The 20,893-nt window shown below is 51.0% G+C and overlaps 1 protein-coding gene across 2 annotated transcripts; it reads right to left on the bottom strand.

Annotated features, from left to right (window-relative positions):
- Window positions 1-1,807: 1,807 nt before the first annotated feature.
- Window positions 1,808-13,174, bottom strand: ZMYND19 (zinc finger MYND-type containing 19). Of its 2 annotated transcripts, XM_063353319.1 has the most exons (6): window positions 13,000-13,174; window positions 12,749-12,808; window positions 11,169-11,275; window positions 5,986-6,126; window positions 4,801-4,981; window positions 1,809-3,730 (listed from the first exon to the last, which is right to left on the bottom strand). In XM_063353319.1, exons 1-6 carry the CDS (start codon window positions 13,048-13,050, stop codon window positions 3,587-3,589), a joined length of 684 nt encoding a protein of 227 aa, XP_063209389.1. In that variant the 5' UTR covers window positions 13,051-13,174; the 3' UTR covers window positions 1,809-3,586. The 2 variants fall into 2 exon arrangements, with proteins under 2 accessions (XP_063209390.1, XP_063209389.1); XM_063353320.1 differs by lacking the exon at window positions 12,749-12,808 and having other exon boundaries at window positions 1,808-3,730.
- Between the last annotated feature and the right edge of the window lie 7,719 nt (window positions 13,175-20,893).

Genomic DNA, 20,893 nt, shown 5'->3' with positions numbered 1-20,893 from the left:
TTTTGTGTTCCTTAAGCCAGCCGCGATCTTTATCCATCTAAACTGAGACTTGAATGTTGTGACTGGTAACACCACCCTGTCCTGATACGCCAGAGTACCGGGGGCGGGGGGGGAATATCAGCATTTCATGGTGTGTTTACATGGTGTGTGCACCCCTCTGTTACAGCCCGCATCAGTTACGCTGCAGCTTCCTGGCAAGAGCTGGATTTGCCAACTGTGACAGAAACCTTTCTCCAGACTCTTCCAAAGGTTCTGGAAGCCCATGGGGTCCTCCTGGAACTGGCTTACACCATACACATGTTCACCCCCTGCCGGTGGCTCAAGATCAACCAGTTTGGCCCACCAGCGGGAACCCTTTCAGGCCTGGACATCCCCATCAGCTGCACAAGTTGCCACGGGCATTCAGGACTGGCAGCACAGCCGGCGGCAAAGCCAAGCCAGCAGGACTGCACCGGCCTCAACGGCCAAATTGTCTCCCAAAAGCACAGGAACCACCAGATCATTAAGCAGCTGGACCAGCATCACAGCTTGGAGATAGATGGCTGTACAAGAGGCTGTGGAGGGGCAGAATTCCCCAATCCCAACCCACTGCACTCCTCCTCTCTCTCCATACTCTCCATAGCCCAGCAAGTGTGACCGCATTCCCCCCAGGCAGCTTCTGGAGCGCCTCTTCCAGTTGTTCCCATCTAGGAAACCTGACTCATTAAGCCTTGTTTCGGTCCACGGGTGAATGAGGGGTGGGTACAAAGAAAGAGTACTCCATGCTTCAGAGGACCGAGGAATAAAAGATACAGATGCAGGGTTTTTTCCCCCTGAGGGAAACATCTTAGGTGGACAGTATGTCCCATCAGGGTAAGTCTTTGAAAAGCCAGCTCATTTACCAGCACTGCACAGATAAATGCTGCTACAAGATAAATAACCACACACTCTAACTCTGTGCTGTTCAAATACTTGCCCATATGAGGATATCCGTGTCAGCCTGGTTTTGATAAGAGGAGAACGGAGGTCCTCTACAAGAGCTTCAGCCTCTGACAAGCCACATAGGCTATATGAAGCAGAGCTGCCATGTTCAAGTGTAACCAGTTCCTTTCTGACACACGTTACAAAAAGGGAAGATCTTGAAGTTACAAAGACCTTCTGCCAGAATCATTGACCACACATCTTCTCACAGCAATCGGGAAAAACTGTTCTGCAGACAGTGACAGTCCCCGGGACCTTTCCAGGAGTCAAAACCCCTGTAGCCACTTCCCTCCTCAGGCACAAGGACAGAGGTTACACGCTGAAGTAAGAACCCATGTTATTTTTCCACCAAGGCTTTTTGGGATGTCTGGGCAACTTGTAACTTTTCATTCTGTTGCTGGTCTAACAGACCTCTACCTTAGCGGGCATCTGCCCTCCCCACCAGCTTCACCCCCTTCCTCCCCTCCCATCCCCTCCCACACTCATTGGGATCAGGATTACCCTGAGCGCCCACCACCCGAGTTCTGCAGACTCTTTAGCTGGAGTCTCGCCCTTCCTTCATTCCCTTCATCTGCTGCTCAAGAGGAACCCCCCATTGCCCCCCCAGGGCTTTGTCTGCAGTCTGCCTTTGTCCTCATTTCTCCTTGCAGCAACCATTACCATTAGGAGAGAACCATTTTCCCCGCTCAGCGTTTAAATGCTCTAAGACTGCACTTCACTTTGCTAAACACAATCACTGGTAATGCCATGGAAAATTGCCACAACAAAGAGCAGCCTTGTAAAAAGGCAAGGAAAAAAAAACCCAAACAAACAGTCCATACTTCTGCCTTTTTCAATGGATTACCTCAAATTAAAAAAAAAATATTCCTTATGTCCCATTTTATATTCATCAAACACTGTACAGTTCATTTAAAGCAAATAATTGAATGTTTCTTTAAAAAAAAAAAAACCAAACCTATCGCCCATTCCAGGAAAATAGGTCCTGCTTGACTTCTTCATACTTCAGGGCATTTTAGGCTGCCTAAAGAGAAAAGTTACAGTATAACCATGATTTAAGAGTTGCAACTTGACAACGTGCCTACCAAGTGAACTTCCAGCAGGAAGCTTCAGAAGCTCTTTGTTATTTCCCAAGATGCTTGAAGCCAAAGTACGAAAACCCACCCAAATACTAACAATTAAGAACTTCCTGTGCAGATATTAGAAACATAATATAAGATTGGAGGTCCACAGCAGTTTGATTTTTTTCTAACAAATTGAATACAAGCAAGACCAACATTGCAACATGAAGTGGCAAAGTGAATCCCGATCGAAAAATTAAATTCTTAATGGCTTTTACAAGAAAAATTTAAATACTTATTTCACTTAACACTCCGAGAAAGGCTCTGCATTAAGCATTCAGCAGCTCACAATCTTCTACTGTGAAGCAGGACTAACACCTGGCACTAAATTATCCATTTAGTTCTTCAGGAAACCCAGTTGATATTCCTTATATTTCTAAGGCAAAAATGAAAAACTTTCAGATTATACATGACAAATTGTCCGAAAAGAAAAACAGGCGTGTACTCTGCAAGTCAAATCCTCCTCCCATAGCATTTTGCTTATCACTACATTAAAAAAAAAAAATTCGAAAAGTGATTCTTGGATTGACGGCATCTCTTTAAAAAAAATGAATAAATAACTGAAATTACCAAATATTAGCTCATTTAAACATACCTGCACATCACTAGAGTATTTGCTATGCTTGCGGGGAAGCCACAATGGCAACCACATCCACACACAGCTGAGCACCTGAGCTTCCCTACAACTACTTTATAGACAAAGGTCTCACAACAAGAAAGCCAATTCAGCTTCCGAAAAATACTGGTTGTTGAAGCACGGCCTCGGAGGGCAGCCACACGCTGCAGCTTGCCTGCACGCACAGATCCCAGATGGTCCCGTACGCTCCGCTGGCTGGCGCACTGGTTCCTACACAGTAGGCATTTCCACCATCCAAGAGCAACCGAGCTCGGAAAGCAGCTGGAAGGGAACGGGAGAAAGCTAGAGAGCAGACAATGATTCATTCCAACCTTTACTTTGTTTGCCTTTTTTTTTTTTTTTTTTTTTTTAAATATAACTTCCATGCAGAGTTCTCCAGAGTAACTGCCGATGTCGGAGCCTGCCTTCTGGCCTTGGCACAGCCACAGATACTTCTAGCCACATGGGAGGAAAAGCTTTTGCTACATGACTTTTTTTTTTTTTTTTTTTAAACTTTTAGGCCAACAACATGTTCTCATCTGAACATTACAGTTAATGAGTCCTATCAAGAGTTTCTAACAAAAACTGTACATGAGTTTACAAACGTATTAACATATAAATAATGAGAAGCTTCCTGCCTGGAGCCTCCACAGTAGTCTTTTTGCTTGAGAATATAATACTGGAAGGGTAGACCCAATCCCTTTCCACAGCACCAGTCAGAGCTGGCTTAGTCCAGTCAGCCGTTCTGCTCAAGCATCACAGGGGTTTGTTTGGTTTTTTTTTTTTCTTCAGTGCCTCCGGCTTCAATAAGCAGTCTGTCATTACTGTGCAAAAGCAAGAGTCCAATGCCTTTGAGAAGGAATCCTGCTGCGAAGAGGCCTGTGCCACCCGGTCATCGTTCTGGCCCGAGCTCTTGCTGGAAGGTCCGTTTCTTCTCCCGACAGTGTTTCTTGTGAGCAGGCCAGTCTTTCTGCTGGCATTGCGACCCACAGTACCTCGCTACCTGGCATCGGCCACAAATGTTGAATTCGCGTAGCTAGGAAGAAGACAAGACAGCATTAGCGAGCCTGCGCAGCGCCAAGGAGCGCCCAAACATCGTTCCTCAAGTCGGTTTCTGCTCAAGCCTTTTTGCTCCTATCACAAACAGGAACATCCCCCCAGCAGCGGCAGACTATCAGAAGGTTTCGGAGTAATTGCATTTGTTGATTTTGCAGTTGCTCTTGCAAAATCATATTATGGGCTTAATAGACAAAATATTTGAGCACTTCGCATTTGTTCTCACACTGCTACTGTTTTGCCAACTTAAGTTCTGTTTTTAAATACAAAAATCTTAAATTCAGAAATGATCGGGAGGGCTGCACAAGCTCAGCCACTGCCAAACTTACGGTTATGCAGGCAGCTCTCACATGCAGAAAATAAAAGGTAAGGCTCACTCTTTTTCAAATAGAGGGCATTTAAGATCATTCTTGCAAACATTCCCTTCCCCAAAGAAAAAAGTGGAACACAATGACTTTAGCCTACTCAGCACTTGTTATTGCAAGCAAAGCCCTTCTTATTCATGGCTAAGGACACCTGTCTGGCAGAGGCGCAGCCTTGGATGTCTCATTCTCTGACTATGTACCTTGCTTCCTTTCACCTGCCTACAGTAAAGAACTGGAACCACCTTTCCTCACAGTTCCCTCGGAATAAAGGCCCCTCAAATTCACCCTCTTTTGATGAGAGGTCAAGCGTATTATTTTTTTGATTCCACTACTGCCCAAACCCCCTTACAATGCTTCCTCCTGTCTTATGCGGCTGCTTGCTCATTCCAGCCCTGGCTCCCCAGAGGAATGCTTCCACCTGTCTTTTCGTACACTCTGCAGAAATCACTCTCCTCCCAGGAAAACCACAGGTCATTTATTGTTCCAATTCACAACTACATTCTCTCAAACTGAAAGCTATCGTAGGGGCTGAAGATTCATGCCAAAGAAAATCGGAGTGAACAAGAATTATTGCTTTTAGCCACTGAATGGCAAGTGTAAAGCTTCACGTTTTAAGGCACAAATCCCTGGACACACACAGTAGCCCGAGCCGTCACATGCGCACTTTCAACTCTTTTGAACACACCTGTTTTTCAATCATTGTGCATGGGGGGTAGTGACATTCATAGTATGTGCATGAGTTCTCCTCCTCCTCCACAACATCCCCGTTAGCGTTGTAATAGCGTGTTACATTCAGTACAGGAAACTGCTCTTCTATAGGATCTGTAGGAAGCTGTTGGATTGCCAGCCAATACAGACTTTGTTCCCTGCAAAAAACAAGTACAAATTTGGTCCGTAAGTTCATAATGAGCATACAGGGAAACTGATTCCAAATTTATTAATAAACTAAGGAGGGCTAATATTGTATTTAGCTTGTTAAGCTTCAGACTACATGTACTGCTAGTATAATGGATATTTTTAGGGTTATTTTAGCCTAAAGGCAAAAAAAAAATAGTATCTATGAAGAAACATCTCCAACAAGCAGAATTATTTCTGTGTAAATGGCCTGAAGTCTGTTTCTTGTTCTTGAGCTCCCAGGACCATTAGGAGCATCACTGCTGTTCACTACATCTTCTCAAAATCACTCTAATAAGCTCTGAGCATCTTATGGGTGCTGCAAGTGTTTCGAGAGAAGCGTCTAGCATGATGTTAAGTCTATGGGTCTCCCACCAAAAATGAACACGCCTGCATTACATCATAGATTAACCAAACCCACCCTGACATTACAAGTTTGATACGCTTTGAGTAACACCAGTGCAACACGTGGCGTGCAGGAAGTTCCCACAACCCACTAGTGAAAGGTGATGGAAGCTGATCCCAGAACTCCTTTTGGTTTCAACCCGAATACATGGATTACAAGTGTGAGCATTTTGCCACTGATGGCTTCTACTGGTTGTGTTAGAATTCTGGTGCCTGAGGACGGGAGCCACGAGCCAGTAAAATCTGCAGACTCAATTCCGTGTGCCCAGATGCCACTACTCAAGTGGAAGGGAACGCAGGCTTCCTGTTCCACTGTGGTGACAACATCTGGCACAGCAGGACCTCCACATAACAACACCGTGGGGTCAGATGGTTCCTTCCCAGCTAGCATGGACAGTGAGCGTTAACTCTGTTCCCCAGGTGAGGAAACCAAGACATACAGCGATGCGTAAGTAGCCCAAGGTCAGATAAAAAAGGGTCTGCCAAGATGAAAATCACTGCAGGGAAGAGACAGCAATTTAAGACATTTTCAACTTTTTTGATGGCACACCCCTGACAAATATTGACGTACCTTTGTTTACTAGAGATTTCTTCAGCTTTGGGTTTCCACCCCCAAGGAACCAGGCGCAGATTGTCTAGGCGGTTGTCCACTGTCACTGAATTCAGATGCACCACCTGAAACCCAGGAGCAATCCCTCCCCGGTGTCTCTCCCTGGAGAAGACAAAAAACAACGTGAAAGTCAATGACGAACAAGACTCCACAGCTAAAAAGCAAAGAATCGTACTCATTCCAGAAGATACGCTGCATTATAGCCTGCTGTCTGGTGTCACTGAAACAGTCACAGTAAAACTTGGCTTGCCAACACACTTCAGTGGCTACTTCGGATATATCAACTCCCAGAAGAAAGACTTGTTCCAGGAGGTTATTTCCACTATAAATGAGTTGAGTCACAAGACAATCATGGTATATTTTAATTGCAAGAATATTGCAAAGAAAGTTCAGAGACTACCACTCCAGTTAGTGCAAGAGCACCTGTGTAATTATTGTGTCCCACAGAGCAGACTTGAAAGGAGCCAATACTGTTTTATTATTTTAATAGGAAATTCTATCAGACACATTTATGCCTGTTTGGTACTGGCGTGAAGTCACGGAGTTTGTTATTTATGAAGAAACGTCTCCTCACAAGCAACAGGACAGAGGTTTCACCACCTAGTATGCAAATGCTTTTTAGACTCTAATTGCCTGCGATAACTCCACAACTGGCCAGGAGACATCTACCGAAATGTGCTCAAAACCAGAGCAGGACTATGAGCAAGGAGGACGGCTGCACATTGCGATTCTTCCCTATTGCCTTCTAACAGCTTTCATTTCCCATTACACCTTCTCTTCATCTCTCCGTTCTCTATTTCATCAAGTGTCGAGTTCACTGTCAAGCATTCTTATGCCTGGACAAGTTTCCGTATCGCTTCTTGCGGGAATCCCCATCCCACCTGAGAGCTAACGCTTAGAGAGGAATCGTGCCTCGGTACGTTTGCTGTGCCAGGATTAATTCCACAGCCCAGAGAGAACACCGCGGCTGTAAAACCGACAGCGCTGTCCAAGGCTTACCCGGCGGCTCCTTCTAGGAGACCTCTCCAACAGCTACTGACAACTTTACCCAGTCTCCTTGGGATGCTGCTTCCAGCTCAGGGTTTACCGAACCTTTCTGTTCAAATGGCTCATCCCATTTTGAAGAGAAACAATTTGCCCAAGTTAAAAAATTCCCACTTTTTTTTTTTTCCCCCCCTTTACAAAGCTCTAGCGTAACCCAGCAGAGCAGGGAAATTCTTTTCAATGTGACTGACAATGAAAAATGTAGTCTTTTGTTTTCTCTGTCAAAATCCATCCAGATATGGTTAAATTATATACCTTGGGGGAAAGAAAAAACACTTGCAGTTCACATATGCCCCAAAACTTCCTAGAATTTAATGAGCACAATTCCCTTGGAGAGGCTACACGCAGCACACACACGCAGCCCATGCTCTAGTCCGTAGGCAAAGCAATTCTTCCTGTACGAGAACAGAGTACGGAGCCTCCTGCTAGGGAGTCTTTTGGGGCCTCCCAGAACAGGGAGAAGCTCTTCCCTTTGAATAGAAAAGGAATAAAATCCTTCTTTTGGGGGTTGGGGGGGCAAGTCATACAAAGCAAACTATGGAAAGGAATGTGCTGAAAGGCCCTAAAGGAGGAAAAGCTACTTGTGAGTTGTCAAAGGCTAGCGGAGGGTCCGGCAAAGAAGACTGGGAATCCTGAGGGCTACAAGCAGGAATACAGGAGGTACACAGACCCAAACGGATACAGGTGAACATCAGACAGATATGGAAACAGGGAAGGAGTTAAGGTTTTTAGACTGGGACTAGGACAAAGTGCCAACAAGAGAGATGGGATAGATATCAACAAGGAATCTGGGAGGAGGAGAGAGAAGTTCAGAGCAGGAGCAGGGGGAAGGGAGGAGGGGAGTCTAAGACCAAGTTAAGAAATGCTATTGAAATGGATCAGATAATGAGCGTTTAAGAAAGGATGGAGTTGGGGAGAGAGAGGATTACGAGAGATTGTTCATGGCAGCAGGAAGCCACAGCAGAGTGGCACGTGCCCACCACTGCTCCTACAAAGTCTGGATCTGCACCCACACCCCCCCCCCGAAAAGCAAATATTGCTAAAATCCACTACCACAGTGAGCACACTTTCCTCACTTTGTAAAAACCCACATTCCTCTACATTGGTGTCAGTTCTTCTATTACCTCTAGTGACAAAGGTCTTAAAGCAAACGTGGAAATTGGGCCTCACTGATGACCGGTAAAAGCGTTAACACAACGGCGCTTGACTGAGATGCCAGAATTAGCACTAGCAAATTCAGGACAGTCCCTTTTCTCCATACATAATTAAGCAACCTTTGAATGCAGAAGCGCACACTCCTCTCCCTACACCTACACTTCTAACGTGTGCAGCACGGACCATCTCCAGAAGTCAATCAGAAATGTGCAGTGAAGGACGGGCTCATGGAGGAACCTGCCTTCTCCCTTGCAGAAGGGGACAGAACAGAAACAGCCTCAGTAACGCAGCCAGCTCTCCTGCAGAGCCGTAGCTTCTACCTCCCCCAACACACTTGAGCTCCTACAAGACACCAGGCGAAACACTTAGAACTTCTCAGAGAATTAACTGGATACTGTTCTTTTCACATTTCAGCAGCTAACTTAAGAACCGAGGCCTGAAACAGAAGTGCCAAGTACAGACAACAGCAATTCAAGTCACCTGAAGCCATAACTGAGTAGGTTTTAGGCAGTATGATGGCAAGTACTCTTAAAAAAAAAAAAAAAAGAAATCAGGTCTTAGATGTCTTTTTGAACACGCAGTTAGTGATACTTATGACTAATCTCCTGATGCTGCTATTCCCCAGGGAACATCACTACACCCAGCCAAAATACAGCAAGCTGGGATTTCTATACAGGGAACAGGGCGAGAAGACGACAGACTTATTCTGCAGGTCCCTAGCCAGAGACATCCAAATCCTGCTTTGGAGGAGCTAACAGTCCGTCCTGGAAACACAGCAAGCACAAGAGAGCCTGCAGGGAGTTCTTCCTGAAAAAATACTTGCAGCATACGTGGGCATTTTTCAGATCTTGGTCCCCACAGTTCACCCTCTGCAGAGGTCAGGAGGGCTTTGGGGGAAGAGTGGGAGAAAGTCCCTGTCATTGCCGCAGCTTTGGCAGGCACAAGCTTCCTATTGAGGGCCGCACTACCTGAGCAAAGATACCTAAATTTAAAAAATAAAAAAATTAAAGATTTGCTTTACTTGCAATAGCATCCAGCACATGCCTACTCACTTCATTTTAAACCAGAAGCACACAATCAGGCTAGGTTTTCTGGGGTATGTATGGGGGAGAACAGTTAACTTGGACTCTTATACCTGCAGTGACTCAAGTTCTTTGACTTTGACTTTCCCGAGATGTAAGGCTGGCACTGGAAAGAGCCGTGACTGCTACTGCCCATCCCTCCTGTCTTCCAAAGGCTCTAAAGCCTTCAGCATTACTCCTTCTCGCAAAGGGAAGCACCTGCCACTAAAGTACATTTCTGTTTTGTTTTCAAAGCAGCCCCCAGTGCAGGTAAGCAAAGCTGAACAGTGTGGCTGTTCTGTTTAGGAGGGGCAGTAGCTACGCTGCACCTGTAGCCGAAAGACTTTCTAAAGACATTCGGAGACCCAGCCAGCAAGCTATACTAACCCGCATGGCATTAGCTTGTGATGAAAGACCACAGCAAAACGTACAGCCTCAAAGGGATCAAACTGACTTTACCGAAACATCTGAAATACAAAGTATTTTCTATTCCAAGAATTCAACTTCATAACTTCAGGACTGCAGCTCCGCTTGCCTGACAGATTACACCCTGCCTTTGTGACTTTCAAAAATCCCTACTACAGGCACAATCTCAGATTTTTTAACACCAGCGCATGCTAGAGTGAGACAATTTGAATTACCTAACTGAATACGTTACAATTCTTACTTAAATTTCCTAAATTAAGTAAAACAAACCAGAAGAGGCAATGACTGGGCTGTGTAATAGGCAAACAGATGGACTGTCATCATCTACGCTGCCTTCAGCTGGAACAGTCGGCTGCAATAATTTTAAGGTGCTGTTTAGTGCTACTTACAGACAGCAACTATTACCCTCTGAGGTTCACAGTTAGCAGTAGCTGACAGTGATTTACCGCACATACTGCGGCCAACTTTGTAATAATTTTCACCGAAGTTATATGTGCAACAAAGTTAAACATTAACAGGCACAGGTTAAAATCCATATTTAATGAGCAGATTGTAAATAATAATAATAGTCTCTGATAGTCTTCCTGTCTCCCTCCTCTGGTACAGAGGCTGGTTTGGGGAAGAAAAAGTAACCTTGAACAATAGGGAAAGCACCGCTGTATCTTGGGCACTGCGACTTGTAAGTATAGTTTATGGAACTGAATGGAAAACATGCTTAATTTCTCAAAAAAGGCTTTTAAAAGACGTAACCGTTCTTTTTAGCATGCCCCATCTTTTCTACAGACCCATAAACTAGAAAGAGCAAGGTATTAGCTCAGCAGATGAACTAATCTCTCAGAACAAGTTGGCCTCTGAATCTAAACTGGCAGCTACCAAGCGTATCAAGTAATGGTTCTTAGACTATGGAAAATAAGACGCAGCAGCTGATATGAAGCATCACCAGCACCACTTCAGGCAGCTTTCCAGAAGGCCAAAGAAAAAACCAGAAAGTTTTAAGTTATCAGTGGTTCTCTCTCTTCAGTGCTCTGACAGTTCTCACTGGTGTCAGTAAGATGTACCTGATTATCACAGGACAAAAAAACCCAAACAACCTCAAAAGGTTAATCTTCACCTATTAAATGGAGCCAGTCCCCTGCTCCCCCACCCCAACTGAAGTTTTAGTAGCATTTCTCAAATTTAACACAGTGTCTACTTGAATAACAGTCACCTATCGCTGCTTTCCCTACGTACAACATTTTCAAAGAGACTCAGCTGTTTGAAGAAGGCTTGTTACAAAACCAAACCACAGTAAGATCTATGGGCACCCTCGGTGCTGGGTTTCCACCCAAGCGTAGCTGCAAGCCTCTTGAGAGGAATTAAAATATTACAGATGGAGAAATAAACTACATACAGGTTGGGGGCAGCAAACTCCACCTTAGTGAACCCTTAAAAGTATTTAGCTCTCCTTACAATACCTACCAAAGCAGCTCATGCAGGAGACGACCAGATCCCCTTCCACGATTTTTGTCGAAGGCATAAGCAAATATTTTAGCACCATTTCCATCAGCATCTACCTCCATGCGAGCCTAGAGAAAGGGGAAAGGCTGTGAGAACATCCAGCACCGAGTAGCAGAGCACGTGCTCCACTGGGACACGAGAAGGACTCAACATTTAACACTTGTCTCCTAGAGGTCACTTGACCTTAATGGAATTCGAGTTGTTTCAAACCTCCAAGGGGAACCAGCCAGCTCTGCTATTGTAGTTTCTGAAGATGGGAAAGGGAAGAAAGGAGGCTGTGCACAGCGGGAGTCCCGCTTGGACAAAGAACAGCGACAATCCAGTTGTGAGCCTGTAGGGCCAGGATCCATCCTCTGCTCTGGCACGGATTTTCCATACAGCCATCAGAAAGCCACCACGGCTTTGTTTTCAGTGGTGCTTTACACCAATCTAATTAGGGGTTGCCAGTGAAAGGAGTGGTCCTGCCCTCCTTTCTCCACTCCATAACTTTGTGCTGGTGCTAATGCTCACACACTAAGGACGAGACAAAGTCAGGATACTCGTGGTGTATTTCCCCTCTCAGTGACAGCACGCAGGGAGCTGCCACAGAGGAGGAACGGGAAAGCTCGGTGGGTTTTGGGAGCAGCATTCCCACAGCGCTCAAACTCTCACAGCAGCTCTGAAGCATCCGCTGTGCTGCAGGCACTAAGCAGAAGATGCTCCCTCCTCTAAAAAAGCCTTAGTTTGGGATTTTGTAACCAAGAACTCTTTCCCTTTCAAAGTCTTGGTAGAATCCACTTAACCTCTTTCAGTGGATGTTAAGAGAAAACATTTTTTCTGGTCTCCTAGTAAGTTACAAGAAAACACGTTTTTCTCATCCAAGAGAGAGCAGAGTGAAAATTTTTAGAGTTTCCCAAACCAAATTAGGGAAGACAATTTATTAGTTCTCAGAAAGTATACAAATAGAAAGCTTAAACCAAAAAACTGTACGATAAATTAATTTGTTTTAAACTAATGCTCGTTTAAAACAAACAAACAAAAAACCCAGAACTTTTCCTGCTGGAAAGCGTTCACATTGGTATTTCTATAGATTCAAACTTTTTTTTTTTTTTTCCCCTTAAAGCAGGAAAGTTAGGGGGCAGAATGCTTCCACAAGCAGTTTTATTTAGGCATGTCACACAGGAAAAAAAAAAAGACAAACCTTCAGCAACAGATCGCGGCTCCCTCCCCCCGGAGCAGCGCGGCCCGGCCCCGCGGCACAGCCCCCGCGGGGGGGACACCGAAGTGGGTTCGGTACCGCGAGTAAAGAAAGATGGAAAATAAAGCGGCGAAGGCGGAGCGGCGGCGGAGAGCGGGCAGCACCGGCGGGACGGGAACGGGGGGCACCGGGAGGTCGGTCGGGGAACCGAGGGGACGAGGGGGCACCGGGAGGGGAAGGTTAGGGCACCGGGAAGGGGGACGGAGGAACACAGAATACCAGAGGGGTGGTGGGTGGGAAGGGGGACCGGGGGGATGGCACCGGGGACCGGGGGGCACCGGGAGGGACACGGGGGGCCCCTCACCTCGAAGGAGTAGCTCTCCACCAGCGGGATGTCCTGCTCGTCGATCAGCGTGTACTTGGTCTGAAACACACCGCGCCCGTCAGCGGCCCGACCCGGCCCTCCCGCCCCCCGCCGCCGGCAACGCGGCCCGGCCGGACCCCGACCCCCGGGCCCCCTCCCCGCCCCGCTCCGCTCCGCCCGGCGCGGCCGAGCCCGGCCCGCAGCGCCCGGCCGCGCCCCCCCCCGCCGCCCTCAGGCCGCGGCGCGCTCACCTTGCCGGCCACCCGGCCGAGCCGCACGATCCCCAGCTTGAAGTCGGTCATGGCGGGGCCGGGCCGGGGCCGCCGCCGCCCGCGCTCGCCCCTCACAGCCCGCGAGCGCGAGACGCCGCCGCTGCCACGCGCCGCCGCCTCGCGCACCGCCGGGGAGGAGGGGGCGGGGCGCCGCGCCACCTCCCCACCCGTCGACGGCCCGGCCAATGGCGCCCCGCGCCGCCGCCGCGTCACTCCTACGACGACGCCGGTTCGTCCAATCGGCGAGCGGCGCGGCGCAGGGTCACGTGGGGAAAGCGGGGGGGCGGGGGGAGGTGTGGGGGAACGGCGCGCGGGCGCGGGAGCGGGCTGCGGGCGGGAGGGGAGGCGCGGGCTGTGACGTCACGTTCGCGGGAAGCTTTGTGCCGCCAGCACGGGAGGGCGCGAGCGGTGGGGGCAGGGCTTAAAGGGGCCGCGCGGGACACACCGGCACCGCCGCGGCACCCGGGAACGCCCGCATCCTCCGGGGCCGGGATCCTCCTCTGCGGCCAGGATCCTCCCCTCAGCCCAGGGATCCTCTCTGGGGCCGGGAGTCCTGCGGGACAGGATCCTCCTCTGTGACCGGGATCCTCCGGGGCGGGCTTCTCCCCTCGGGGGCCGGGGATCCTCTGGGCCGGGATCCTCCTCTGGAGCAAGGATCCTCCCCTCAGCCCGGGGATCCTTTCTGGGGCCGGGGATCCTGCGGGACGGGGTCCTCCTCTCGGGACGGGGTCCTCCTCTCGGGGCCAGCGATCCCCGGGGCCGGCATCCTCCCCCCAGCCCGGGGCTCCTCCCCTCAGAGGCTGGGGATCTTCTCCTCAGGGCCTGGGATCCTCCCCTCAGGGCCGGGATCCTCCGGGATGGGATCCTGTGGGGCTGGGGATTCTCTGCACCGGCCCGGGGATCTTCGCGGATGGGATCCTCCCCTCAGGGGCCAGGGATCCTCTCCCAGCGCCAGGGCCCAGCCACAGGCTGCCTGGCCACCCATTTTCCCCATCTCCGGTGGAGCAGGCGAACGGCCGGGGGGATCGGGCAGCCGTGGGGGTGTTCCTGCGGGGACAGGAGCCCACGTTCCATCCAGCCGTGGCACCCCAGGGAGACCCCTGGGACGGGGGGACGGAGAGCCCTGCTTGGCCCGTCCTGGCGTGAGGGGGCTCCATGGAGGTTCCGCACTGGGGGAGTTCAGTTCCTTCACAGTCCCCTGTGAGCAGGATGAGTCTGCGCTTACTTATTTCCATGAGCTAATCGTGACCAACGTCTAAAAGACAATAAAAATTGCCAGCACCAAAAACTTAACCCGTATTTCACAAAACTCGGGGAAAGGGATTTGCAGGGCTTTCCGTGCCCGAGACTCAGCGGCCGGAGCCGAGCCCGTCCCGGCGGACGCCTGGAGAGCTGCCGCGATTTCCCCATGGACGCGTCGGCTTCCTCAGCCAACGCCTGAGAGACGGAGCAGAGGGAATTCAAAGTGCAAATCCACGGATAAAGCGGGGGAGGAGGGCGGATGGAGAACCTTCCTGTGTACAAAGCTACACATCTCTAGGGCAGAATGGGACAACCGTGTCCTGAAGAACATGAGCAACAAGGAGGGGGGGTTTAAACCGGTGCCAGGAGCATCGAAAAGAGACAAATAAATCTAAAGATGAATCTCAGAAAACTTTTCTGACTCTCTCATCCCGGCGGGGGAGCAGTCCCACACAAGAGAGGTTCACCTTATGGCTAGAGGGGAAATTAAACACAGAAAAGTTGTTTGGAGCAGTCCCTCGTTGGCGGGTTGGCCCACAAGATCTAGGGAGTCCCTGACTCTGCCAGCCCCGCGCCCCCAGTTTGGGCACAAACCCGACCTCTTGTGTCACGACAACGAACCAGAGAGGAGAACCCGCGCAACAGGACAGGCAAAAGTCATCGCGTTTCATGAAAAACAACAGTCAAGTCGTTGAGTTTGAAATAAAATATTATGTGATAAAAAGAATGTTTTGCTTTTTAAAGAATATGTAAGGGTAATATGTAAGGAATCTTATGGAATTCAACAAGGGCAAGTGCAGGGTGCTGCACCTGGGGAGGAATAACCCCCTGCACCAGGACAGGTTGGGGCTGACCTGCTGGAGAGCAGCTCTGTGGAAAGAGACCTGGGAGTCCTGGGGGACAACGGGATGACCATGAGCCAGCAATGGGCCCTTGTGGCCAAGAAGGCCAATGGCATCCTGTGGGGCATCAAGAGGAGTGTGGCCAGCAGGAGGAGGGAGGTCATCCTCCCGCTCTGCTCTGCCCTGGGGAGGCCGCACCTGGAGCACTGGGTCCAGTTCTGGGCTCCCCAGTTCAAGAAGGACAGGGAACTGCTGGAGAGGGGACAGCAAAGGGCCACCAAGATGCTGAGGGGATGGAACACCTCTCTGATGAAGAAAGGCTGAGGGAAAAAGACGACTGAGGGGGGATCTTATCAACGCTGATAAATACTGAAAGGGGGGGTGTCAGGAGGATGGGGCCAGGCTCTTTTCAGTGGTGCCCGGGGACAGGACAAGGGGTAACGGGCACAAACTTGAACATATGAAGCTCCACCTCAACATGAGGAGGAACTTCTTTGCTGTGAGGGTGGCAGAGCCCTGGCACAGGCTGCCCAGAGAGGTGGGGGAGTCTCCGTCTCTGGAGACATTCCAACCCCGCCTGGACGCGTTCCTGTGCCACCTGCTCTGGGTGACCCTGCTCTGGCCGGGGGTGGGACTGGGTGATCTCCAGAGGGCCCTGCCAACCCCGGCCATTCTGGGATTCTGTGTAAAAAAAAAATAAATAAAGTAAATTGCTAATTGGAATGGAAAGGAACGCGCAGTGAATTAATGACCATGCACATTGGTTTATCAGGGGGATCGCTTCATTTTTGATGATTGTGGGTTTTGATGATTGTGGCTGTACCTCTGAAAGAGAGAAAACCAACGTGAGCCCATGGTACCGCAGTTGCCGGCGCTGGTGTCTGGTGCTCGGCACAGCGGGCCTTCACCCGGGCTGGAGGATGCCCTGCTTCCCCTCCACATCTCTCCTCGCGGGGGCTGAAGATGCTGGGCTGAAATCGGGGGCTTCTTATTCCGTGGATGGGGAGAAGAGATTTTCTGGGCCAGGGGGAAATCGGGAGTGATGCTGGTGACACCGATGCGTGTTGAGGTGTGCCTGGGGGTGGTGAGTGACACCTGGTGTGGGCCATGGTGACCGAACTCACCGTGCCCTGCCTGGGGGGGGGCAACCGGCCCCAGGGGTGGTGGGAGACACGGAGGACATTTCTCCCAGACAAAACGCCGCTGTGAGGTCTCCCCGCGGCGAAGGGCTCCCCGCGGGACCAGTTTAGTGTCAGCCTTTCCAGCACCGGGGGTTATTTTGGGCTGTGAGTGGGCACATGAGGGCACCGCAGCAATTCGGGTTCATGATTTCAGCCCTGCATCTTCCCTCCCCCCAAAAAAACCCCACAAGGTTTGCAGGATTGCCTCCGTTTGGGAAGTCTGATGGTGGTGCTGCTTGTGTTTAGCCCCCACGGGGACCCCAGCCCGCCCAGCTCCCGGGAAGGGCCGTGGAGCACCGGGCACTGCTTGGCTCCAATGCCCAGGGGAGGTGAGCCGCGGGGGTGTGCTGCCCGAGACCCATTTCCAGCCAGAGCTTCTGCCTGCAGCTCCTCCTGAACACAGGCTCCCCCCGCCTTTACACCAGAAAAGCTCCCTTTCCTATTTGGGCCTTTTTTTCCTCCTTTTGCCACCCTCTGTGTGTCCCATGACACCCTCTCAGTGGGTTTCCCTGCCCTCAGGGACACCGCAGAAGGGCATGGTGCTCCCGAGGCCACAGAGGCGGCAGGTGGCGGTGGATGGAGACCACCTCCCCTCCCTTTGCAAAGAGCAGGGCATCTGCCCAGCGCTGGGTCTTCTGCTGGGGGGGGCACAGAGTCGAATTCCCACTCATGGGGACAGACGCACTCTGCAGCTGGCCGAGCACGATGGCATCGGACCAGGCGGTAGTGACAGCCCGAGGACAGCACCAGTGGCACAGCCATGCTCCACTGGCTGTTTTGGGTTCAGAAACAGCAGAGGAGCGCCAGTAGCGAGGGGTTCCCACCCCACCGTGCTGCTCGTGAGCTCGACAGGACAGGATCCACACCCCCATGAGCGCCCACCAATGGCTCCCACTCACCGGGCAATGCCAGGTTGCATAGAATAGAATGGTTTGGATTGGAAGGGACCTTAAAGATCATCCAGTGCCACCCTTTCCCTGGGCAGGGACACCTCCCACCAGCCCAGGTTGCTCCAAGCCCCGTCCAACCTGGCCTTGAACCCCTCCAGGGATGGGGCAGCCACAGCTTCTCTGGGCAACCTGGGCCAGGGGCTCACTGCCCTCACAGCCAAGAATTTCTGCCTGAGATCCAATCTAAATCTCCTCTCTCTGATTTTAAAACCCTTCCCCCTCGTCCCATGGCTCCCCTCCCTGATCCAGAGTCCCTCCCCAGCTTTCCTGGAGCCCCTTTAGGGACTGGAAGGGGCTGGAAGGTCTCCCCGGAGCCTTCTCTTCTCCAGGCTGAACCCCCCCAGCTCTCTCAGCCTGTCCCCACAGCAGAGGGGCTCCAGCCCTCCCAGCATCTCCGGGGCCTCCTCTGGCCCCGCTCCAACAGCTCCGTGTCCTTCTCACATTGGTGCTCCCAGAGCTGGAGGCAGCACTGTGAGGGGGGGTCTCTCCCTTCCCCGCTGTGCCCACAGTGAGCAGCACTAACTCCACTGCCCCCACCGTTACGGCGGGTGTCGCAGGTGAGCAGGGAGGAAGCTGCCCCCTGGGCCTTCAGTACTCTACACCAAGCTCTAACAAAATTCATATTTTCTAGCCTAACATTTTGTAATGTAGGAAGCCACAAATCCCAAAAAGTTGGCTTTTCAAGGCCTGTTTTGTCTCAGGGAAATGAGAAAGTTCGTTCCCCTTAAAGCATGCCAAGCTCCCAGGCCACCAGTGCCAAGGGAAGGGCTCAGCGCTTCTCAGTGTCCCTTTCCCTCCTTCCTCCTGCAGGTCACCAGAGTGGGGAAAAAACCTCTGGCTTTGGAGCACAAACCAAGTTATGAAGAAGATGGATTTTAAAAGTGAAGCTAATGTAGGTTGTTACTATCTTTACCAAGCCCTTTGCCTCCTTTCTAAGCAGCCTGGTTTGGGAAAAACGAATTATTGGCAGGGTAGTACCCTGCTCCCGAGCACTACATCGCTTCTACCAGAGCACGTGCCCTAAGGTGGCATGGGAAAGGTTACGTGTCCTGCCCCCAGAGGATTTCCCTTAAGCAAAAGAAATCATTTTTCCAATTATTTCCAGTGCTGCCAAGTGGGGGAAAACCCACAGTGTGTGCGTGCAGTGGCACATGGACAGCCCCGGGCACCCACGAGGCTGGCGACCCCTGAGACTCTTGGGTTTCACACCTAAGCGGGGGGTCAACACACACTTTAACCCTCTTTAAACTAAAATTGCTGCTGAAAAGAGTGCTGCAGTCCCCTGGCAGGCTGTCCTGCCTCGGGCGGTGCAAGCCTTTGCACAGCTTTGTCATGGCATCGCTGCGTAACTTCATTGGGAAGGGTCCCAACCCCCTGCCCAGCTCTCCCAGTACAGCGTCAGGCTGAGCTCTGGGTACTGCCGAGGACGGAGATCCCACCACATCCCCTTGGCAGTCTGTGACCACGAGTCACAAAAGATTTCCCCCCCCCTCCCCGCTATACCTTATCGGAATTTGTTGCAATCCATGTCCTTTGAGAGGTGGGGAAGGCAAGAGGTCACACAGCATGAGGAACCCACCTGCCCCTGCTTCAGGGAGCACCCAAGCTCTGTTCCTGGCTTGAAACACGGCCAACTCCAAGCCAAGGAATTAAAGATGGCAAGCGTCTGGGATTTCAGCCTTGTTTCTGCTTCGTTCCCTGGTTGCTTCAGAAAAAGGCCCTCAAAGCAGCAGGAGAAAAAGCAGAGAAAGAGGAAAGCCACGAACTCTCCTGCTTTCCACTTCTCTCCGCCGAAGGGGCCACACAAACCCCTGCGCTGCCTGCGAGCGGGACGGAGCCGAGACGGACAGTGAGGGCTGAGCCACAAAACCTCGCGGGTTCCGCAGGGAGACGCAATTTCTGGGGACACCTGGGTCAGGCTTTGGTCACTTTTGCCTTAGGAACGAGGAGGGTCCAGCTCCTCCCTGCACACTGAGTCACAGGTTGGGATGTACTGTGAAATTGGTGCCTGCCATGGCGGTTTGATCTGGTAAAAACTCATTTTTCTTGTCATCCCTTGCCCTATTTCACTACAGCCGGTCTTCAGTCTCCGTGGCCTTCAAGTCACCGGGGCAACGTACACGCATTTCATCAGGGAAAGGAGGACAAAAGTGGATCTTCTCAGAAATCCTAAGCGCTCCGGTCAGCCTGAGCTCCTTGGCCCACACATCCCCCTCTGCTGAACCGCCAGCCCGGCCCTTCTCCAAAGACCCCGGCATCTCCCTTCTGCCATGAGCTCAATGCACAATTCCAGAGCCGTTGCTCCATTAAACGTTCCAGACAGCAGGACTACGGTGGAAAACAGACAGGACTCACAGTTCCTTTGGGCTGGCCTTGGTGTGCCTCGGTATTTTGGGTCTTGCAAGGACAGGCTGGGAGAATTCTCCTTTCCCGGCCTCCACCTTCATTAGGTTCTACCTGCTTCACCAGTAGGTACTTCATCAGGGGCAGACTGGAAACTGAAGTCTTGTCAAAGCAGCAGTTTGTTGTTAAATCTTGTGCAAATAGAGGTGATTTCTGAAGATCCCACACAACGTACCCATCGCGCCTCACAAGCGGTGCGAGGTGCCTTCCTGGGACATGGCTGCCCTGTGCCCAAGCTGAGCTCCGGCAAACCCAGAGGTTTGGTGTCACCAGAGCAGCACACCATTGCTCGGCATCTAAGCAGCCTCCAACTACAGCCGCTTAGGAATTGCGGAGTGCTTTGTATACTGGAAAATAACACATGACTTGCGTATACTTTAGAAATAAACATTGCTGCAGGTGCACACCTCCTCCCGTTCAGTTGGGGATGGAATTTATTTGGAGTCTCCCCGTTTACACAGGCTTCAGCTCATCCGGCACCCGGTGTGTCCGACGCTGCGGAAGTCAATTCCCTGCCGCAGCCTCCTGCTGCATGGGCTTCTTCCTGCAAAGGACTCGGGTAGATCCTGGTACCTAATCCAGACCCCTTTTAATGAATTTTAGCAGCCCAGCGAGCACCTACAGCAGCGCTCTCCTGCACACCCCTACAAGTAGTAGCAGAACTGTTTTTCCCTCCCCAGTTCCTGCGAGGCTCACCGCTTCACAGCCCCGCTCGCTGTAGTAGAGCTCCGGCCGGGAAGTTTCCCTCTGGGGCTGTAAGTGCCCTGCAAGAATAACTGTGAGAGTTATTGGCAAAACTGAAGAAAAAAGTTGATCAAGTGCCGTCAGCACTTTGCAGAGGAGGAAAACGCACCTTGCAGAACATTTTTCAGAGAGCAAGGCTCGCACAGCTCAGCATCACAGGCTGCCCAGAGAGGTGGGGGAGTCTCCGTCTCTGGAGACATTCCAACCCCGCCTGGACGCGTTCCTGTGCCACCTGCTCTGGGTGACCCTGCTCTGGCCGGGGGTGGGACTGGGTGGCCTCCAGAGGTCCCTGCCAACCCCCACCGTTCTGGGATTAACTTGGGAAGAATTTGATCCCCTTTCCCTTTGGAAAAACGACTCTAACTTAACGTTGCTCTGCTAGGGCTGAAGCAAACTGCGATCATAATGCTGCTGTTAATAGGGCTTTTAGCAATACCCGAGTCAGCTAAAGCATTCTTATTACCAGCGTAATTTCACTTTGCTTCTAACAGAGCTTTCCACAGCCTGCAAG

The sequence above is a fragment of the Chroicocephalus ridibundus genome, chromosome 15 (genome assembly GCF_963924245.1).
Source record: "Chroicocephalus ridibundus chromosome 15, bChrRid1.1, whole genome shotgun sequence".
Taxonomy (NCBI): Eukaryota; Metazoa; Chordata; class Aves; order Charadriiformes; family Laridae; genus Chroicocephalus; species Chroicocephalus ridibundus.
This window is presented reverse-complemented; position numbering and strand designations above follow the sequence as displayed.